This window comes from Narcine bancroftii, chromosome 5 (assembly GCF_036971445.1).
Source record: "Narcine bancroftii isolate sNarBan1 chromosome 5, sNarBan1.hap1, whole genome shotgun sequence".
Taxonomy (NCBI): domain Eukaryota; kingdom Metazoa; phylum Chordata; class Chondrichthyes; order Torpediniformes; family Narcinidae; genus Narcine; species Narcine bancroftii.
The window spans coordinates 87020487-87042157 of record NC_091473.1 but is presented as its reverse complement, the minus strand read 5'-3'; the positions used below and the strand labels follow the sequence as shown (position 1 = coordinate 87042157).

Below are 21671 nucleotides of genomic sequence, written 5' to 3'. Positions count from 1 at the left end.
GCAGAGGAGGTATTGTTCACCTTGCACGTGGGTCCTGGAATGCTGCACATTGTGGTTGTTTCCTGGGCAATGCCCACAAATTTACACAATGATTTTCTGCATTTTGGCATCATCTGTATATTAATTCCAACCTGTTTCCTAAGGCTGGCTAACATGTCCAAAATCTTGGATAAGAACATTTAACAGTAAATGGGGAAAAAAAAACAACATGCAGACGGTTTGCATTATGCAAGCTTACACTTGCATTCATTGAGAAATGTTTGAACCTGTCTGGGTTGCTCATCAAGTTGACATGTATCCCTAGCATGGAGGAGTACCCTGCAGGTGCTTTGCCAAATATTTCAGGATGGATTGGAAGGATCTAGCTAAAGCAATACTAGCACTCTGGTGAGGAAGGGAGTTGACAGACTGACCAGGAGCAGTTTCTGTGATGGTGATGGAGCCAAAATATTTTGATTGGCACAATGATTCTCACCCTCCCTCTCATCCCCCAAGCAGAGTATTTCCATTCGATCCATAACGAAGTTTGGAGTTTGGATTAATAAAGAAAAATACTGTGGGAGAAAGGATCTTTGATTTGAACAGCTGAGACTTCAAGCAAGGAGCAGAATTTAAGTCAAGTTCACATGAAGTCGTAATCCTACTCTCTTTTAAGAGGGTGACGAATCTTTGTGTCATCGAATGTTTTAAAGTTAGACTGATGTTTTAGTGGCGCCATGTCTTCTAAATGACATTTAAATGGGTAATCAATGCCCAGCTTTCACTGAAAGTTAAAAAAAAAATACAAGCAGAAAATGCTGCAAATATTCTGCAGGTCATAGACCCTTCGTCAGAACTAGGGTGAAGACAAAAGAAGTTTATAAAACTGCAAGGAGGATGGGGGGAGGGGGTTGCTGGGATACCTTTGATAAAGTAAAACCAGGGCTACCATAGGGATAAACCTAAGTTATGGAGTCAATAAGTGAATGGGAGGAGTTAGTGCAGTGGTTCTCAAACGTTTTCTTTCCACTCACACACCACCTTAAGTAATCCCTATGCATAGGTGTTCTGTGATTAGTAAGGGATTACTTAAAGTAGTATGTGAGCGGAAAGAAAAAGTTTGAAAATCACTGTTTTAATTGTACCTAATTGACTTGTTATGTGCACGGTTTCATAACTCTAAAGGAAATGAGTCAATGACAATTTTTCTCAAGCAAAATATTTCAACAACAATTAGTTCTAGAGCAGGGGTTCTCAACCTTTTTCCCCCACTCACATACCACTTTAACGAATCCCTTACTAATTACAGAGCACCTCTTGCATAGGAATTCCTTAAAGTGGTATGTGAGTGGAAAGAAAAAGATTGAGAACCACTGGGTTAGAATATAGACAAAGAACGGGAGTTTTGAAATGCCCACCAATAGCTGTGCAGAGTCAGATAGAAGTTGTTTAAAATGCTAATTCCAAGGTCAAACACTGTAAGATCTGAGCATGGAGCCCAGCAGTATAATAAAGCTCATATTTAGACCACAAACTATTTATTATCACAATTCTATTTGTATCACAATGCTTATTGTTAAAAACTGGTCATTTAAATTTACAGACAACACTAGTACTCTAACCTCTTTGTTAATTGTTCCTTGCAGGTGCTTCACAATTTGGCATTGTCACACGTCATGATACAGGAATGGGACAAAGCTGAACAGATTGTAAAGAAAGCCTTGACTTTTAAAATGGAAGCCAAGCACAATTTTGTGGATCAAGCTCTGGAAGCCATTTGGGTATTGTCTTTCCTCTTGTCTCTAAATGCCTTGTATATTTGCTACTCTCTGCTGTGCCCACAGGTTGCATGTGATATCCATGACAATTTGGGACATTGGTGAGACCACAGCTGGTGAACTGTGCACACTGAGGCTCTGTTTATTTAAGGAAAATTCATTGGAAACAGCTCAAAGAAGGTTTACTGGCTTAATATTTGAAATAGATTTTCTTAGGGGGAAAGGTTGTATAGAGTTTAGAAGTGTGATTGCAGGCTTTATTTAAACATGCAAGATCATGATGGTCTGTGTAGATTTTTGTTGAGGGAAGGATGTTTCTTCGTGTTGGTAGATTTAAAACGAAGTGTCACTGTTTAAACACGAGGGTTAACTTATTTATCACTAATGAGATGACCATTTTTATGATTACTGTATATCTTTGTAACTCTTCAAAAAGTGAAAGCAGGACTTAAAATATTTCTAAGGCAGAGGCAGATAAATTCTCGATAAACCAGTAGGGTGAAAGGTTATCACAGGAATGCCAAGTTGAGGTTGCAGTAAGATCAAATGTTAACTTATTTAATGATGGAACATGTTTGAGGTGCTGAGTGGAATTCCTGCTCCTAATTCATTTGTTCATATGAATTATCATTAATTTGCTGTATCTATCAATGTATTTGATGAGAATCGATGTATGAAGATGGGCAGTAGATTCTGCCTTAGTTGGCTAACAACCGATATATGTTCGGGGAAATTCCCAAGTGTCCTGGCTCATTATATGCTTGAGTCATATAATCTTAGGAAAGGAGATCTGTGCTTTGGTATAAATGCCATTTGTTGGGTCTGTCAGTAAGAGGCTCCAGCTGCTATCATCAATGGAATGAGATGAAAAAACTTGAAATATTAGGAAGTTAATTTTCCTCATAGCACACCCGTTTCCTAAATATTGGATGGAATTTGTGCTGTAATAGCGCAGGGTGAGAGAACAGCCCCTCACAACTGCCAATATTTCTGAATGTCTCAATTAAAATTGTAACCACTATAAACACATTGACACTATAGCCAAGCCATCATCTTGACTTCCTCAAAAGCCTAAGGAAATCCATCAGGTCCCCAAGTGCCAGTGTCTCTTATCAATTCTTATAGAAACACCATAAAACGTATCCTTGGTACGAGAACTACTTGCCCTCAGACCACATGAAATTGCAGCTTATAAATTGTTGCCTTGGGGACAGATTGCATTTGTATAGATACCAACTTTCTGTTCCTCTGCCAGATTGACCATCACAGGAGATGGAAATCTCTGCAACATCCTGCCCCTATGTTATCTCCAGAGACCAGCATCAGAATGTAATCAGCGAAGTGCCAACAAACTCCTGACAGCAACTTTGGGATTTGTATATTTACGTGGCTTGTACAGGAACTATAAAGCTGCTGGCAGTTGCATGGGGTTTAATGTGTCACAAACACCCTGCAATATCCAGATTGTCTGTTTTTTAAGTTCAGTGACTATTTGCATCTTGATCTCTCTTCTCAGAACCGAGAGCTGTTTCAGCCCCTGCAGTTTCCAGTTGGAAAATTTTTCAGACCAAAGAAAAAGATCGTGGCTCAGCTGGAAAAGCAAGACTTCCTGGGAGAGGCCATGGTAATGAATCATTCCCATTTAACCAATCAGTACTCTGGCTTCCCACCTTCGTTGCTAAAGGATTTTGCAAGCAATGGTCCAGTTTAATGCTGCTGTCCTCACTGAATTTCAATGGCCTAGGTCTGACAATCCATTATCCATTGATACCATTGTAATCTCCAGTTTGTGAGATTAAACCAGAATGAGATTATTGTGGACATGACCAAAAAAATGAATCTCTTCAAAGATGCTGTCAAATACTTGGTTCTGAATGGGATAGAAGTCGGAAACAGGAGTAGAATCTGGCATTTCCTAGGGAACAGAGCAGCCCAGTTCACTTCCTCACATCCAGTTTCTCTCCTAACTGCCTTACTTGATCTTCTCTAATGATAAGTAAATGGCTGTTGAATCTTAATTGTTGTGGCATCCATTTCCAAAGGCTTTTTTTATTTGAGAAGGGTTTGTTTGATTTGTTACAGGAAATCCAGGCTAACTGAAAACTTGGGAAAGGATGGTAATAAAGAATTAAGCAGTTGGCAATACCGAACAGATAGGCATTGCAGAACTCAACCAGGTTAAGTGATTTCGACACTTTTTAAAATACAAAATCCGAAACTCAAATTTGAGCTGGTTTAGTTACCATTTTTATTAGTGCCTTGCATTGAACAGGGAGCTGACCTGTGTCATGATAATGAATATGTATGAGATGTACCGGAAGTCATGTGGTATGAGAGAGAGAGATAAGAACACAAGCAGGAGAACAAAGGAAACGGGAGAATAAAGCCACTGAGAAGTTTACCTGATAAAACTTGTGTTTGATGTTTTATTAACTTCACATTTCGGGCCACAAATGTGACATTGGCGACGAGGATGAAAGAAGCTTGAAGAAAATTAAAGACTAAACAAGATTACAGAGGATTACAGACAACTTCAAGGTGATAAGAATTTTCTCTGTGAGTCAGTACTTTTGGGGCTGGAATATTTCCTCATGGCTGGGGCAGACGGTGACTTTCTAACACATAGTGGAATTGCTCATTTTGACCCAACGGGTGATGCAAGCACTGTAAGTGTGAAGTGGAAGGCATGGCTGGAAGAATTTGAATCCTACGCCGACAGTCGTGGCCTATTTCTAGATACCGGTACAGTTGAACAAAAAGCGCAGAGAAGGGCGTTACTTCTTTTCACGGCTGGACCCACAGTTCGGGAAACATTTAAGACACTTTTGAATACTGGAAGAAAGGATGAGTACCGGAAAGCGGTAGATGCATTAAATGCACACTATGTAGTGACACCGAATGCTACATTTCAACGCCATTTGTTTCGGAGAACGAGACAAGAAGATGGCCAGACAATTGCTCAGTACGTGACGAGACTACGCCAGCTAGCTGTTGGATGCAATTACATGCCAGCTGATTTGGACAACCAATTATTGGATCAAGTCATACAGCACTGCAGATCAGATAAACTCAGAAGACGTCTACTGGAAAGAGGGAGTGAGTTGGAACACACCGATGCTTTAACCATTGCTGCTGCATTAGAGGCTGTTGAAGGGCAATTTCATACCATGACCCTGAAAGACAACTCAAGCCAGCAAATTAAGAGGCTCTCACATCGCCATAACCAGCCAAGATATACGCCGACACAGGACGTGGAGTGTTATCGATGTGGAAACCGAGGTCACTTTGGAAAAGACCCATATTACCTGGCCAAAGGCAAAGTTTGCAGAAAGTGTGGAGGTAAGGACCACTTTGCAAAGAAGTGCAAAAGCAAGTCCAATGCAGACCAGAAGAAGAAGAGTACAACTTCCAAAGGCAAAGCCTGGGGGAAAGGAAAGTATCCTGGAAAGAAAGATACCATTCGCCAGATAGACGGTGACGATGATGATACCCAGGAGGAACAGAGTTGTTACCAATTTATGTTGAATGAAGTACGTCATGAGAAGGTCCCAGTGATCATTGATGGAGTGACAGTGCAGGTCATTGTAGACTCAGGCAGTGACAGTAATGTGATTGATCGACATTTATGGGAGAAGTTGAAAAGGAAAAAGATCATCTGTACCTCAAAGAAGTGTTCCAAGAAACTGTATCCATACACAGCAACCAAGCCATTGCAGACCATTGGATGTTTTACTGCAACTGTTGAAGCTGGAGATAAGTACACCGAAGCAGAGTTTATGGTCATAGAAGAGAGGGGAGAACCATTGTTGAGTAGAAGCACAGCGCAAGACCTGGCAATACTTCATATTGGAGCTTGTGTCAATTCAATTCAGTCATACGAGGATATGAAGCAAGAATTCCCCGCAGTCTTCCAAGGAGTAGGAAAGCTGAAAGGTCGACAATTGAAGCTAGCGGTAGATGAAACGGTCAAACCTAAGGCACAACCAATGCGCCGAACTCGGTTTGGACTTCGTGGGAAAGTCGAAGCCAAAATTAAAGAATTGATCGAACAAGACATTATTGAACCGGTGGAACATTCGACACAATGGGTCAGCCCAGTAGTGATTGTGCCCAAACCAAAGGGTGACATAAGACTATGTGTTGACATGAGAATGGCCAATGAAGCTATAATTAGAGAACGACACCCTATACCAACAGTGGAGGAAATACTTCAAGAACTAACTACCAGCAAGATATTCTCAAAAATTGATCTGAAATGGGGCTATCATCAATTAGAGCTGGATCCAGGTTCCCGAGATGTAACAACATTTGTGACTCACTGTGGATTGTATCGTTACAAGAGAATATCATTTGGAATTAATGCAGCTTCTGAGATCTACCAGTATGAAATCCATCGAGTGATTCAAGGCATTCCTGAAGTTGCCAACATTTCTGACGACATCATAGTCCATGCACCAACGAAGGAAGAGCATGACAAACGGTTGAGGCGTGTACTATCTAGACTACAGGAGGCAGGCCTTACCGTGAATGGAAACAAGTGCCAGTTCGGTGTGTTAAAAATGGACTTCATGGGACACAGACTTACACGGGAAGGACTAAACCCTGCAGAGGCCAAGGTGAAAGCTATTGCAGAGGCATGTGCACCTCAGAACGCAACAGAGGTGAGGAGTTTCCTGGGATTGGTCAATTTTTGTGCAAAGTTCATTCCTAATTTCGCTACAGTGGCAGAACCACTAAGGAAACTAGCCAGGAAAGGTGTACCATTTCATTTTGGATCTGAGCAGAAGGAAGCGTTCACAGCGCTGAAGCAAAGCCTGACAGATGCAAAAACTCTTGGATATTACGATCCGGCGGAATCAACCAAAGTCATAGCGGATGCCAGCCCGGTTGGTTTAGGAGCCGTGTTGGTCCAGATGCATGATGGAGGACCAAGAATCATTGCCTATGCCAGCAGATCGTTATCAGATGTGGAAAGAAGATACTCTCAGACAGAGAAAGAAGCACTCGGACTTGTATGGGCCTGTGAGAGGTTCCATGCATATTTATACGGCATTGAATTTGAACTCATCACAGATCATAAGCCATTAGAGGTGATCTATGCACCTAGATCCAAACTATGTGCCAGAATAGAGAGATGGGTACTCAGACTACAACCCTACAAATATAAAGTAATCCACATTGCAGGGAAAGCAAACATTGCAGATCCGCTGTCCAGATTGGTGAAGGATGGTGGTCCACAATCCAAGTCAGAATTGGGAACAGAAACAGAGAGCTTTGTACGCTTCGTAGCTATTCAGGCGACACCGAAAGCTGTGACTACGAAGGAGGTCGAGAGAGAATCCGAATGTGATCCAGAACTCATGGAAGTAAGAGAATGCATACAGAGTGGACAATGGGACAAGTGTACTCACAAGGCTTACATTCCCATTAGAGACGAACTTTGTTGCATCGGACAGTGTGTATTAAGAGGTTGCAGATTGGTTATACCGCAAAGATTGAGACCGAAGATCGTATCCTTAGCGCATGAAGGACACCTAGGTATTGTTGGTACCAAGCAAAACCTCAGGACCAAGGTATGGTGGCTAGGTTGTGATAAAGACGCAGAGAAATTTGTTAAAACTTGTCACGGATGTCAAATCACAAATAGGAGTAATCCGCCAGACCGATCCGGAGTACGCAACTTCCGACAGGACCATGGATCGACGTAGCTGTTGATTTTCTTGGACCTTTACCGACGGGTGAATCAATTATGGTAGTGATAGATTACTACAGCAGATACTATGAGTACGTGGTGTTGAAGTCCACAACCACTGAAAAAACAATACAAGCATTAGCAGAGATATTTGCAAGATATGGATTACCTGTTACATTATACTCTGACAATGGTCCACAATTCATTTCAGAGACATTTGCGGAATACATGAGGACCACAGGTATCCACCATCATAAAGTAACTCCGAAATGGCCGCAAGCCAATGGGGAAGTAGAGAGACAAAATCAGTCCATTGAAAAACGATTGAGGATTGCACACGCTGAAGGACAAAATTGGCGAGAAGCATTGCTATCTTATGTGGCTGTCTATCGAGCAACGCCTCATGCAACCACTGGAAAAAGTCCTGCAGAAGCATTTTTTTGGGAGAAAAATCCACAAAAAAATGCCAGAAATAAAGGAAATCCGAGACGACCAGGAGATGAGGGACCACGATGCTGAAAAGAAAGGTGCAGCAAAGCTGTACACAGATTCGAAACGTGGAGCCAAGTACTCAGACATCATGCCAGGAGATAATGTTCTAGTGAGGCATGAAACTGGTGGTAAGCTAGACACACCTTATTACCATCAACCCTATACTGTCGTATCCAGAAGTGGCAGTATGGTGACAGTCAAGTCTCTGACTGGAGTCCTGTATAAGAGAAATGTATCAGGTGTAAAAAGGTACCAGTCCAGAGATACATCGAGCGAAGAAGTTGAAAGGCCAATATGAGATGCTGAAACTGAGAGACCTGATGATGTTCCAGAGGCAGTTACCAGCACTCCTGATGAAGTGACTAGAGCGCCAGAAACACCCGAAGCCGTGGCGAGCAGTATTTCCGACGCTGAGAGTGAACAACTGAGAAGCGACGACAATATCGCAGGCAGGCCGAAACGAAACCGGAAAGCACCCAAACGATACGAAGACTTTGTGGCATAGTTTTGATAAGAACTTTGGGACAGTATTTAATCTTATATCATAAAGTGCATGTATGAGTGCTGTAGGAAGTAAATTTTATGTAGTTGAGTTATAGTATTACCATTAGTTACGATGTTTGTATGTTTCCGAGGGATATTGGTAAGTGAAGGTAAAGTTTATTTCTGATAAAGGAGGGATGTCATGATAATGAATATGTATGAGATGTACCGGAAGTCATGTGGTATGAGAGAGAGAGATAAGAACACAAGCAGGAGAACAAAGGAAACGGGAGAATAAAGCCACTGAGAAGTTTACCTGATAAAAACTTGTGTTTGATGTTTTATTAACTTCACATTTCGGGCCACAAATGTGACAACCTGCATTTGGCTTTCTGTCAATGTTGCTCTTATTCAGTTGGAGTGCCAGTGACCCAGAGAGACCACTGCACCTTTGCAAATGGAAAAGGAGTCAGTATTAAAACAGGGCTGTTGTGGGAGAGTCCAGGTGGTGGGGTTAATTTCCAGCATTGCAGTGGTTCCTGAGGAGATGCCAGACTCTACTGGTGGATAGGGTCAGAAACTAGCTGGAGGAGGTATCATTTTGGTGTGACGGTTTGCAAGCTGTGATGGTGACTTATGGATGTACCTACATCAATCACCACTTTAATTCTGCTGATCTTGATAGCAAAACAAATTGGAAGATGTAACCTGCGAGCTGGAAATTCACTGTCATTCATTTTACTTAATCTCAAATTGTCAAAATAATCCTGCAAAGAGCTTGCAAGTCACTGTAACTCTGATGCCGAAACCCTATTGTCCATTGTGCTTTCTCATTGTAAGACAGTTCTTCATTCTAACGATATTTCTATAAAAACTTTAATTCAGTGAAGGTTACGCTAGTGTGCAATAAAAACAGAGTATTGTAGCAGCCCATGCTCGGGCTGACACAGGAAATGGCCGTCGAACACGGCAACCGGCAAAGCATCGTGTGGGCTAAAATGCCTGTATCGATAGGCCGCTGGAAGAGAGGGGAGACTGGACAAACACCACCGGTGGATCGCAGGGGTCCCAATTGGGGCATATGAGGTAATCAATTGGCAGCCGGTCTGCTCAAGTTGGTGACGCGGCTGAGATGACTATAAAAAGCAAAGTTGCCACTGAATAAACTCAGTGTTGAATACACTCTCCTGGTGTGTGTCTTTCTTCTCCTGCGGATTCAAGTTACATCCTTAGGGCTATAACTGAGAGCTATAACCTAGCTGTAGCCATAGCAACCTCACTACAGTGGTGACCCCAACTAGTCCAAACGGCGCTTTGGACCCGAAGATGGAAGAGCAACCTGCGTTGAAGCTGCCCGGCTTTTGGACGTTGCAACCACAGGTGCGGTTCCAGCAAGCAGAGGCACAGTTCGCCATTCGACGGATCTCCGCCGACAACATGTGCTACTCCCACGTGGTCAGTGCCCTCGATCAGGACACCGCAACCCGCATCATTGACTTCCTCCAGCAGCCACCAGAACGTGTAAAGTATGGCCATCAAAGAGCTGTTAACCCGCACTTTCGGGCTCTCAAAGCGCGAGTGCGCTCCTCGACTGTTGCATATCGACTGTTTGAGGGACAGAACCCCTTCCGCCCTCTTGAGTGACTTGCTCACTCTCAATGATGGTCACACCTCCTACCCGCTGTTCCAGCAGATCTTCCAGGAGAGGCGGCCCGAGGGCATCCGGCTGCTCATTGCTGTGTAAGACTTCGATGACTCCAGGAAAGTGGCTGCCTGAGCAGACCTGCTAAGGTCAGCGAAGAGGGATGCCTGCACTTCACTCAAACAGGTGACAGCACCACATCAACAGCACCCAGCCAGGAAGACCACCGAGCAACTGACCACCTGAACGCCACACTGCTCAAGTTGGTGACGCGGCCGAGCTGACTATAAAAAGCAGAGTTGCCACTGAATAAACTCAGTGTTGAATACACTCTACTGGTGTGTGTGTCTTTCTTCTCCTGTGGATTCAAGCTACATCTTTAGGGCTATAACTGAGAGCTATAACCTGTAGCCATAGCAACCTCACTACAGTGGTGACCCCAACTAGTCCAAACGGCGCTTTGGACCCAAAGATGAGCAGTACTGTTTCTATCACCAACGGTGGGGTTCTGAGGCCCATCGATGCTGGTCCCCCTGTGTGTTCCAGGGAAATGCCCAGACCGGCTGTCATTAATGGCTGCAATGACCTGCCAACTGCATAGGCTGCTACACATTCAAGACACCCTGCGGCAAAGTGGGCTGGGACTCTGAGTGGCAAACTCCTCCAACATCCGAACATTCAGCACCCGCACCATTCCCCTACGCTTCAAGTACAGCCAATTCACTTGGAAGTTTACGGTGGTGGCTATGCAACAACCATTACTGGTGCAGATTTCCTGCGGGACAACTCACTCCTGGTGGATATCAAGTGGCGCTGGCTGGTGCATGCCTGGACATTTCAGTCACTCTCCCTCAAGGGTACAGAACTCACCAGCCCCCACCTGCACTCGGTGAGTATTGCCAAAAACGAATTGGCTTGGGTCCTAGCAGAATTCCCCTCCATCACCACGCCTCACTTCCATTCGGTAGAACTCAAACATGGGGTGAGGCACCAAATCTTTACAGAGGGTCCTCCCCTCCACACCAGGGCGCAGTGTCTCGCCCCCGAGGAATTTAACCTAGCCAGGGACGAGTTCAAAAAAGATGGAGGAAATCTGCATTGTGCAGCACACCGATAGTCCTTGGGCCTCTCCTCTCTACATGGTCCCCAAGGCAGCAGGTGATTGGAGACTACTGCCACCTCAATGAGGACACCATACCAGTCAAAGAGCCCATGCCCCATATCCAAGATTTCCCGGTTAACCTGCAAGGGGCATGAATATTCTCAAAGGTGGACCTCATCAGGGACTATCACCAGATCCCAGTATACCCCAAAGACATCCCAAAATCCACCATCATAACTGTCATTTTACCCGCACCGAGCACTCTGCCCACTTAAAACAATTTTTCACCAGGCTGAGCGATTTTGGCCTAACTATCAACCCGGCCAAGTGCCAGTTTGGCCGAAAGACTATTGACTTCCTGAACCATTGTATTAAGCAACATGGAGCCAGACTTCTACCCACTAAAGTGGATGCTATTCGCTCTTTCCCCATGACATCAACAGTGAAGGGACTATAAGACTTTGGAGGTATGGTCAACTTTTATCACCGCTTCATACCTGCAGTGGCCCCGCATCATGAACCCACTCTTTCCCCTCATGGCAGGACCCAGTCAAAACATACAATGGACCCAAAAGGCGACCGAGGCCTTCCAGGCCACCAAAAACACCCTGGCCAACACCACCCTTCTCGTGCATCCGTGGGCAGAAGCCCCAACCGCCCTCACGACAGACGCCTTCAGCACAGTGGACGGGGGTGTACTTGAGCAACTGGTGAATGGACAGTGGCACCCGCTGGCCTTTTTCAGTAAACACCTCAGGCCACCAGAGCTCAAGTCCAGTGCCTTTGAAAGAGAACTGTTAGCCTTATACCTGGCAATTTGGCACTTTCGTTACTATCTGGAGGGCAGGAAGTTCAAAATTTACTTGGACCACAAACCCCTTCAGTAAGGTGTCAGATCCATGGTCAGCTAGGCCACAGCGGCATCTGTCCTACATTTCCGAATTTACAATGGGCATTGAACACATAGCCGGCAAATCCAATGTGGTGACCGACGCCCTATCCCCTCCGGCTATCTTGGCGGTGCATAACCCTACCCCTTGCATCGACTATGCAGCCCTGGCTGATGCGCAGCAAGCAGACCCTGACATTCCCGCGTACTGGACAGCACTCATCGGCTTAAAACTGGAGGACATCCAGATTTCCCTCAGCATTCACACGCTGCTCTGTGACACCTCGACGGGTAAACCTCGCCCTGTCATTCCGGCTGCATGGAAGAGGCGAGTTTTTGACTCGGTCCACAACTTGGCTTACCCCACCATCAGGACTACAGTCAAAAAGGTGGCAAACAGGTACGTTTGACACAGCCTCCGCAAAAGGGACACGCTGTGGGCCAGGACTTGTACTCAGTGCCAGTCATCCAAAATCCAGACTGGTATCAAAGCTCCACCACAGACATTTGAGCCAGCAAGTCGCCGTTTCAGTTGCGTGCATATTGATACTGTGGGGCCCTCTCCCCATATGCAGAGACACACGATTTCTTCTCACAATGGTCGACCAGATGGCCAGAGGTAGTGCCACTATCAGAGGTTTCCACAGAAGCATGTGTTTCGGGGTTCCCAAACACCTTACATTGGACAGGGGTCTCAATTCATTTCCAGTCTGTGGACCGCCTTAGCCCATGCTCTGGGGACCCAACTCCACCACACCACGGCATATCACACACAGGCTAATGGGTTGGTGGAGAGGTTCCACAGACACCTTAAGGTAACCTTTTTTTTTGTAATTATTTTGGTTATTACACTATGAACCATATCAATAACAATATATACAAATGTTCTTCATTGAGTATACACAGTGACATTTCCTTTTTTTCCTTCCCCCCCTTCCCCCCTTCATCCCTTCCCACCCCCCTCAAAAACCAATAAATAATACACACATAAAACAAAACACCTTAAAGTAACCTTAATAGCATGGCTTAACGGACCTAACTGGGCTGACGAACTCCCTTGGGTCCTGTTATGCATCTGCACCACACCCAAGGAAGACCTCGAGGCATCCTCTGCTGAGTTGGTTTATGGCGCTCCCCTAGTTATACCAGACAAATTCATGACAGCCCCTGAGGACTTAGGGGAGCCTCCAGCCACGTGAGCGCCTAGGCACCCTGGCCTCCATTAAACCTAGACCCCACGGCCAACCCTTCATTTACATCCCAAAGAACTTTACTGACTGTAAATACAGTGTTTGTTTAGCGCGGGGCTCACCGGCCACCTCTACAGTAGTCTTACAAGGGGCCATACCATGTCCTCAGACTCAACGGCTCCACCTGTGTTTTGGACATTGGCAGCAGGGAAGAGACTTTCACACTTGACAGGTTGAAACCGGCTTACTTGGACTTTGAACCAGCCCAACACAGCACAAGTACTGGCCTCCTAAAAACAGTGCCCCAATTGCCAGTTCTGGCGGAGGATTCGTGAAGCGGCAACACAGGAAATGGCCATTGAATGCGGCGACTGGCAGAGCCTCGTGGGGGCTGAGCTGCCCTTTTTCATAGGTCACCAGCAGAGCGGTGAAACTGGCCAATCACTGCCGGTAGATCGCATGGGGCCCAGGCATCTGAGGTAACCAATCGGCAGCTGGCCCGATCAAGCCACATCCCGGTGGTGATCTGGTTGAGCTGACTATAAAAGGCAGAGCTGCCACTAAATAAACTCAGTGTCGAATACACTCCACTGGTGTGTGTGTGTGTGTGTTCTGTGGATTCGAGCTACATCCTTAGGGCTATAACACAGAGTTACAACCCTGCTGTAGCCATAGCAACCGTGCTACACTATGATGAAAAACAATCAGCACAGGTATTAGGACCAGTGTACCAAAAGTGGTCAAAGAGCTAAGGTCAGCTTAAATCAACTCTAATCTGCAGCTGAAGGCACAGCCACCATTGGTGGGCCAATTGCAAAGTCTCAGGATTTGGGTTAGTTGGAGTTGACAGAGATAGATAGGGGCCACGGGCTGCAGAGATTTGTAAACCAGGGTGAAATTTTTAATTTTGAAATGGATGAGGGGTATTTTATGAGAATTAAAACTGAAGCAGCAGAGTTCAGGCTATAATGTAGGAAGAGGGGGTTTATTTAAGGGTGAATTGGAATTGTCAGATTTTGAGAAGATGAAGTCACAGTTTCAGCTGCAGATGAGCTGTTCTAGAGGTGCTGTTGGGGTAGCAGAAAATGCCACTCTTAAATAAGTGGTCAGATCATCACCTCCAGGACAAATGTAGCTCCAAATTGGGTGAAGCCTCAGGGAAAAGGGTCGAAATAAATCTGTTGTCTATTTTTATGATGAATAAGTTATTTAGGAGAATGTTTGTGTGGTTAAGACCCAAAACACCAAGGATTACTGATTAATGTTGTCAAGTTAGCAACCTTAACAGAGTCTGCACACAGATTTCAATTGTTCTTTGCCTGATTCCTAGGTGGTCGCATCAATCATCGACAAAGATGCATTCTCGGGTTTTGCTCCTTTGCAGCCTCCGGTATGTTTAATTTTATGTAATCCTTGGAAAAAATAAGTATTTCTTGAACCACAGTTATTAATTTTACTCAGTTAGTTACTGGTTTAAATATTGTCAATCTGATGCAAGGTTACTTTTGTTTGAATCGTGAGGACTGAAATTGCTTCATTTTGGAATAATTGCACAATTTAGGTGAAAGGGCACTGAATTTGGGACATTGAATTTGGTTAGAAAGTTCCTTTATGTGTGACCCTATCAGAAGTGAATTGGTCTTAAGGTCTGATGTGTTTTAAACAGAACTGGCCTCACCCTGACCCTTTCAAATGTAATAATGGGCCAGATTTTACTCTGGGATCACATTTAAGTGTTTTACCAAGGTCATTTGGATTAGAGTTTTTCCAGAGGCGGAGAAAAAAAAGTGCAAATGTTAATGTTACATTGAAGGAATATGGCACTACTGTGATATCCACATCTCACAATGAACCTGAGTATAAGGGAAAAGCAACTGAGTATCTCCTTCAATTAGATTAACTGCATGTGGACAAAGATAAATCACAAATCAGGGAGGGTAAAATAGAGAGAAAAGAAATGGATTAAGAGAGATGGAAATATCATGTTTTTGAAAATTCTCAGGATAATTAAGATTATAAGAAATAAGCTGCTCGTTTGTGGTAAATCTTCAGTGTAGTGAAGTTGCTTGGCAGTTTTTAAATGTTGCTTCATTAAAAGGGTATTTATACTTGAAGCAACCTGTGCTAATTTCCTTAGGTATGCTTCTTTTGTATTGGGGTGACATAGAGAAATAGCGAGGCATTCCAGTGGTGAACTAGTTTGTGAGAAGCTGCTTTCATGAAAAGCTGACAATGGAACAGCTTCAAATAGATAACAAATTTGAAGTTTTGAGATTAATTGAGTGGTTGCAGCAAGGTCGATTTTGTCATTTAAGAAAAAGTTGGATAGGTGCATGGATGTGAGGGGATTGGAGGGTTATGGGCAGGAAGCAGATAAGTGGGACTAGAGGAGATCACTTAAATCGGTACGGACTAGAGGGGCCGAGATGGCCTGTTTCCGTACTGTTATGGTTATATGGTTATATCTTTCCCTCAACTAAATCGAATCTCCTAAATCCTGAGCAATGAATGCCAATAGTGTTACTAAATTTGACTGGAAAATCTAGGCTGTTTTTTTTTAAAAACAGTGTATTTAATCTTGAATTTGTATGATTTAATTGTTATTGGAAGCTTCTGTTTTGAATCTTTTGTAACTTGATACAAGGAAAAAAAATTATCCCAGTACTTTTATTGTCCTAAGTAATATGATTAATATCTGTATGCTACTTTATTAAATGTACTCTCACTTTAATATTGTTTTATTGAATGTGGATGTCAATTCGTTGTGCCAGAATTTATTGTCTCACTTTGCCTCCAAACTGAGTTATGGGTAATGAATGAATGACATTGGTGGGTCAGGAGTCAGACCAGCTAAGAATGGCAGATTTCCTTCCCTGAACCACATTAATGAGCCAGATGACAACCTACTAGTTTCATGGCTACTGTTATTGAATTTTTAAAAATTATTTCTGCTTTATCTTGAACATCTATGTGACGGGTATATGCTTATTTTTATTATCTGGCTTTAAATCTGGTAGCTCATTTGATTTCCTTATGTTGGATAAACAGAAAGATAGTCCCCAAAGAAACAGTATAAGGAACACATTAGATCTTTGAGATTACAACAGAATCTAAATGAGCTGGTAAAGGGGGCTAAGGAATAGTAGATGGAATAACGAACAGTACAGCACAGTAACAGGCTCATGATGTCTGTGCCGAACACAATACCAAATATCAACCAAAATTCTGCCACTTGCACATGAAACCTGTTCCCCTGTTCCTTGAATTTTCACATGTCTACCTCGAAGCCTCTTAAACACTACTATCATATCAGCTTCCACCACTACTCCTGACAGTCTGTCCCTGGCATCTACCAATTTTGGAATAAATTTTTAAAAAAATACTGCGTACACACTCTTTTAAACTCCCCCCACACCCACCATAAAAGAATGGTATCGAACATATAACATTTTTAACTTGGAAAATGATGTTGACCGTCTACCCTATCTATGCCTTTTAATTTTATCAATATCAGGTTTCCTTGCTTCAGAGAAAATGACCAAAATTTGTCTAGCCTCTCCTAAAGCCTTATATCCTCTCATCTAGACAGCATCCTGTTTAATCTCTTCTACTCCCTTTCCAAAATCTTCACATCCCTCCTATAAGGGGGAGCAGAATAGCGCACAATACTCAAAGTGTAGACTAAACAAAATTTTATATAGATGCAAAATGACTTCCTTGCTCATGTACTAAAGGCCTCACCAATGAAGCCAAGCACCTTTACCTATCTACTTAGGAACGTTGTTTCTGGGAGCTATGGACTTGGTCTCCCAGATCCCTCTGTTAAGAGACCTGGGATTATCCATTTTTTTCCTCCTTGTGCTTGATCTTGCAACTCATATTTGCCCAGATTAAACTCCATCTGCCATTTCATTTATATCATGCTGTATTCTTTGAGAGCCCTCTACATGTCCACAACTCCACCAATCTTTATGTAATCTGCAAACTTACTGAGCAAACCATTTATTTTTAAATCTAAACCATATTCGTATATCACAAAAAAATGGGGTTCCAATACCAATCCCTGTGAAACACCAATGGTCATAGACTTCGAGCCAGATTAGCACTCTTCCACTGCTACCTTCTAAAGTAAAACCCCCAGTCTCTAGCACCTTTGGGGATTGGTAGATGCTGGATAGGCACATTTTCTGTTTGCTTGAGATTGCGTGTTTTGTGATTGGCAAAGTAATCACTCAGATGCAGCAAATTTTTAATGTTCATATTTTTTTTACCTATTTTCTGTGATTTTTTTTGTCAGTTGCTTGAAGCTGCTGGTTGCTTGAATTCCAGATAATGGGTATTTTCTGTGGGCCAGCCAATTCTGTATCCACATAATTGATTTACCATGGATACTTTCTGGATCAGCCTAACATGAGGGACCTTGTTAAATGCCTTACTGAAGTCAATGTAGAAGGCATCCACTTCCCTACCGCTGTCAATTACCTTGAAAAAAATCCATATGTAAGATATGACCTACCTCATACAAGCCATAATGACTATCCCTAATCTGACTGTGCCTTTTCAAATGCATATAAATCCTATCCCACTGTATCCTCTTCATTAGTTTCTCTACTACTGATGTCAGGCTCACTGCCCTATAAGTTCCTAGATATCTCTACTTCCCTCCTTGATAAAAGTTCTTCAGGACTTCAGCTGTTGCTAGTGAGGTACAAAGATCTTTGTCAGGGCCCCAGTAATCTCCTCCTTTGCCTCTTTCTCAACATGGATCTATCCATTCAAGCCCTGGAAAGTTATCTACCTTAATGCTCTTTGAAAGGCCCAGCACCATCTTTCTCTTGATCTCAAAATACCCCAGCATACTCCACACTGCTCTCCACGTGTGCTTCTTCTTGGTGAACACTAATACAAAGTACCTTTACAAAATTTAGTACCTCATACTTCACCCACTTCCACTGATTCCAAGCAGGAATTTCCTTCTTTGTCCTTGTATGGTCCTATACATGCCCTAATTATCCTCTTCAGTTTAAGGTAGTTATAAAATGTTTTGGGATTCTCTTTAACCCTACTCAACAAGAATATTTCATGGCCCTTTTTGCCTTCCCAATGTCCAGCTCTCCTCCCATTTTTATATTCAGCTTCCAGCAAATGCATCCTTTTACTTTTTGACTAAATTCCCTACCTTGTTCGTTATCCAAATTTATCTTATCTGGGTACCCCTGTCCTTGCTCCTCACTGTACACATGATCCTAGACTCTACTTAGTTGGTACTTAAACAATCCCATGTGACAATTGTAGACTTGACCAATAACATCTACTTCCAATTAACTCTCCCTCACTTCTGTCAAATAATGACCTAATTTGACTTCCCTCAATTTAATATTTTCCCACAAAGTCCAGACATCCTCATTCACAACTCTCTTTTAAACCAAAGGGATTGCAGAATATAGAACATTATAGCACAGAAGAGGCCCTTTGGCCCACAATGTTGTGCTGATGTGTATAAACTAACTCCACAACAATCTAACTCAGTCTAACAGTTCACACATCTATAACCCTCTATTTAGCTTATATACATGTACCTATCTGAGAGTCTTTTGAATGTCCCTATTGTACCAACTTCAAACACCACACCTAACAATGCATTCCAGGCACTCGCCAGTTTTATTTTTAAATAAAAAAACAAATCACTGATGTCTCCCCCAAACTTTCCTCCACTCACCTGAAACGAAGTCCTCTGGTACTTGCTGTTGTTTCCCTGGGATAAAGATGTTGGGAATCTACCCTATTACTATCTTTCATAATCTCATGTATGTCAATCAAGTCTCCTCTCATTCTTCATCACTCCAAAGAGCAAAGACCTAGTTCGGTTAACCTTGCTTCATATAGCATGTTCTCCAATCCAGGCAACATCCTGGTAAATCTTTGCTCCATCCTCTCTAAAGCTTTTACATTCTTCCTTTAATGTGATCAGAACTGCACCTGAACGAATCAGATTGTGATCACTATTCCCAAAATGATCTCATACCAAAACACCGATCACCTGGCCAGCCTGATTTTCCAAATCAATGTACCGTAGTCCCTTCCCTGGTTGGATTATTAACATACTGCTTCGACAAACGTCATGAATAAATTCTGCCCCTTTTCAGCCTCCAACAGTAAGGAAGTCTGTGTCACTATTGAGAAAATTATTCTCCTACAAGGACCACACTGAAGCTTTTTTCCATTATTCATTTACATTATCTGTTGCCTATGGTATAGCCCTCAGGGTGATTGCACCTTTCTTACTCACAATTCTCATTCTGCATGATTAAAAATTAATGTCATTTTATTTGGCCATTAATATGGAATATATGTATAAAATACACAGATGGACAATCGTAAATCGGGACCCGACTTACAAATTTTCAAAGTTATGATGGTTCGAATCCATACTTTCAATTTCGAGTCTGTTACGAGCCCAGAGGACTCCAAAACCCAGCAGCAATAGATATTTACCAAGACAATTGGTTACTTAAACAAAAGTTGCTTTTAATTATCTTTAAACATGAAAACAGAATTGTACTTTAACTTATCACTATTGACTTAACTAACCTAACTTAACCCCCTCCTAATTCTAAGCGCACATGTATGTAATGTATATGTAAGTTCAGAAAAGTTCTTTGACTCACAGTCCAATCTAACTTCTCATTCCTCCAAGTTCACTGGTTGCAGGCAATTCTTATACTGTGCACAGAATTTAACATTTATAAAGTTCACCAGGCTTTGGTGCTTGAAAGGTAAATGGTTACCACTCAGGAAGGTTCTTGTCAGTTTTCAGAGAGAGATTTGTTGTTCATGGGACACCCACAACTGATTCTTTTTTAATCAGCCGCCTCAGTGTCTATTCGAAGAAACTTTCCCCCTCAGGGTTCTCCAGATGATAATCTCTTTCTTTCAAGTCACCACAGAGTTCCTTTTTGTTTCCCTTATTTCAAGTGAAACATTAGACAGCCAGTCCTCTCCTCTTGCATGAACCACAAGGGCTTTAACCAGGCTGAATTAAGCACTCTTCCAAATGGGTTTTTCCACAAGCTTGCCAGCTTGTCCTGTTCCAGTCCCAGCTGCTGTTGCTGACTGTAAAACTGCAGAACTGATCTGTGTGTGTGTGTCTCTTCTCTCTCTGTTTGACTCTTTCTGCTTACAGAACCACATGACCCTCTTAGAACAGCAAGTTCCACTCCATACAGTCTGCAGCTCCAACAAGTTCTTTCATCTGTTGCCTTTTTGGAAACAACAATCCATTAGTGAAGTCTCTTGGGCACTCTCCAAAGCTTTTGCAAAGGCTCTGGAGCCGTCATGTCTAGCATGAGCAGAGCTCCAGAATTTTAAATAAGATCTGTTTTAAAGTGTTTGTATGTGACCTACATTGAAAAACCTTCCCCAATTTATCTCCCAAAACATATCCCTATACAATCCAAACACACATAATCTGTCACAAGTTCAAATGTGTCCCCGCACTTACGATATGTGAAATGCTACTCTCGCGCGATTCTGGGCAATGGCAGAATAGCATACAGTCTCACGATGCTTACTTAACCACACTTACAGTCTCTGTATTCAAAATTCAACATGGTGTATTCAACATTTAATTATAAAAATGGTAGGTGTGGTCTTATTTTTTTGACTTATGATGGGAGTGCAGGAGTGCATCATAACCCATAGGATTTAGTTAATGCTTTAATTTAAATAGCATGTAGTATCCAACCAGAAAAGGGACCATACTAGACATTGTATTAGGAACTGAGTTTGGCCAGGTGATTGGAGTTGGAAATTATGAATGGAAATCCTGATTTTTTTTTGTTTTCCCCCTCCTCACCCACCCCCACACCCCTACCTCTCAGTGCTGTAAATTGGTGCACATTGCAGAAGCCTAGTTGTGGTTGTTTCACTCTGAGAGCTTATCTTAGTTTTTGCTAATATGAATCAATTGGCTGCAAAATTTGTAGGCATCTTTACCTTCAGTAATACAGCACCTCTCTATCATTTCTGTTATGCATCATGGGCCCACTTTTTTATTTAGAATGGAGAGCAGTGAATTTGTTTTTCAAATTTAATTAACAGGCTCCAGAACCTGTCCCACAACAGAAAGCACCAGAAAAATTGAAGTAAGTGGTTTTTATTTGTCCCAAGTCCTGTGTGTAATCCTGTGCTGATTACAGAGATCTCAGCAACTGGTGTGCATGTCTGCAAATAGCTGCAATGAGTTACTCAGCCAGTCTTGTCCTCTAATCCTGAAATAAACTGTCGGTACAAAGTTGTACAAAGTTCTACAAAGGGAGAACTACCTGCTCTGTGTTGAGCAGAGTCCTAATTCTAGAATTAATTATTATGTTAACAGATATTACAGATTTACCTTTTTTTTTCCCCGGTAAGATTATTGGCACG

At 42.7% G+C, this 21671-nt stretch overlaps 1 protein-coding gene across 4 annotated transcripts in view; it reads left to right on the top strand.

Moving 5' to 3' along the window:
- ncf2 (neutrophil cytosolic factor 2) overlaps positions 1-21671 on the top strand; it is a 56102-nt gene that overhangs the window by 10642 nt on the left and 23789 nt on the right. For all 4 annotated transcript variants that reach the window (XR_011357707.1, XM_069938208.1, XM_069938210.1 and 1 more), the window contains exons 4-7: positions 1626-1760; positions 3274-3381; positions 14578-14637; positions 21348-21391. Coding sequence is in view for 3 of the 4 variants with exons in the window: in XM_069938208.1 (XP_069794309.1) it covers positions 1626-1760; positions 3274-3381; positions 14578-14637; positions 21348-21391 (347 nt within the window). In the remaining variant the exon portion in view is untranslated. The remainder of the gene's footprint in view (positions 1-1625; positions 1761-3273; positions 3382-14577; positions 14638-21347; positions 21392-21671) is intronic.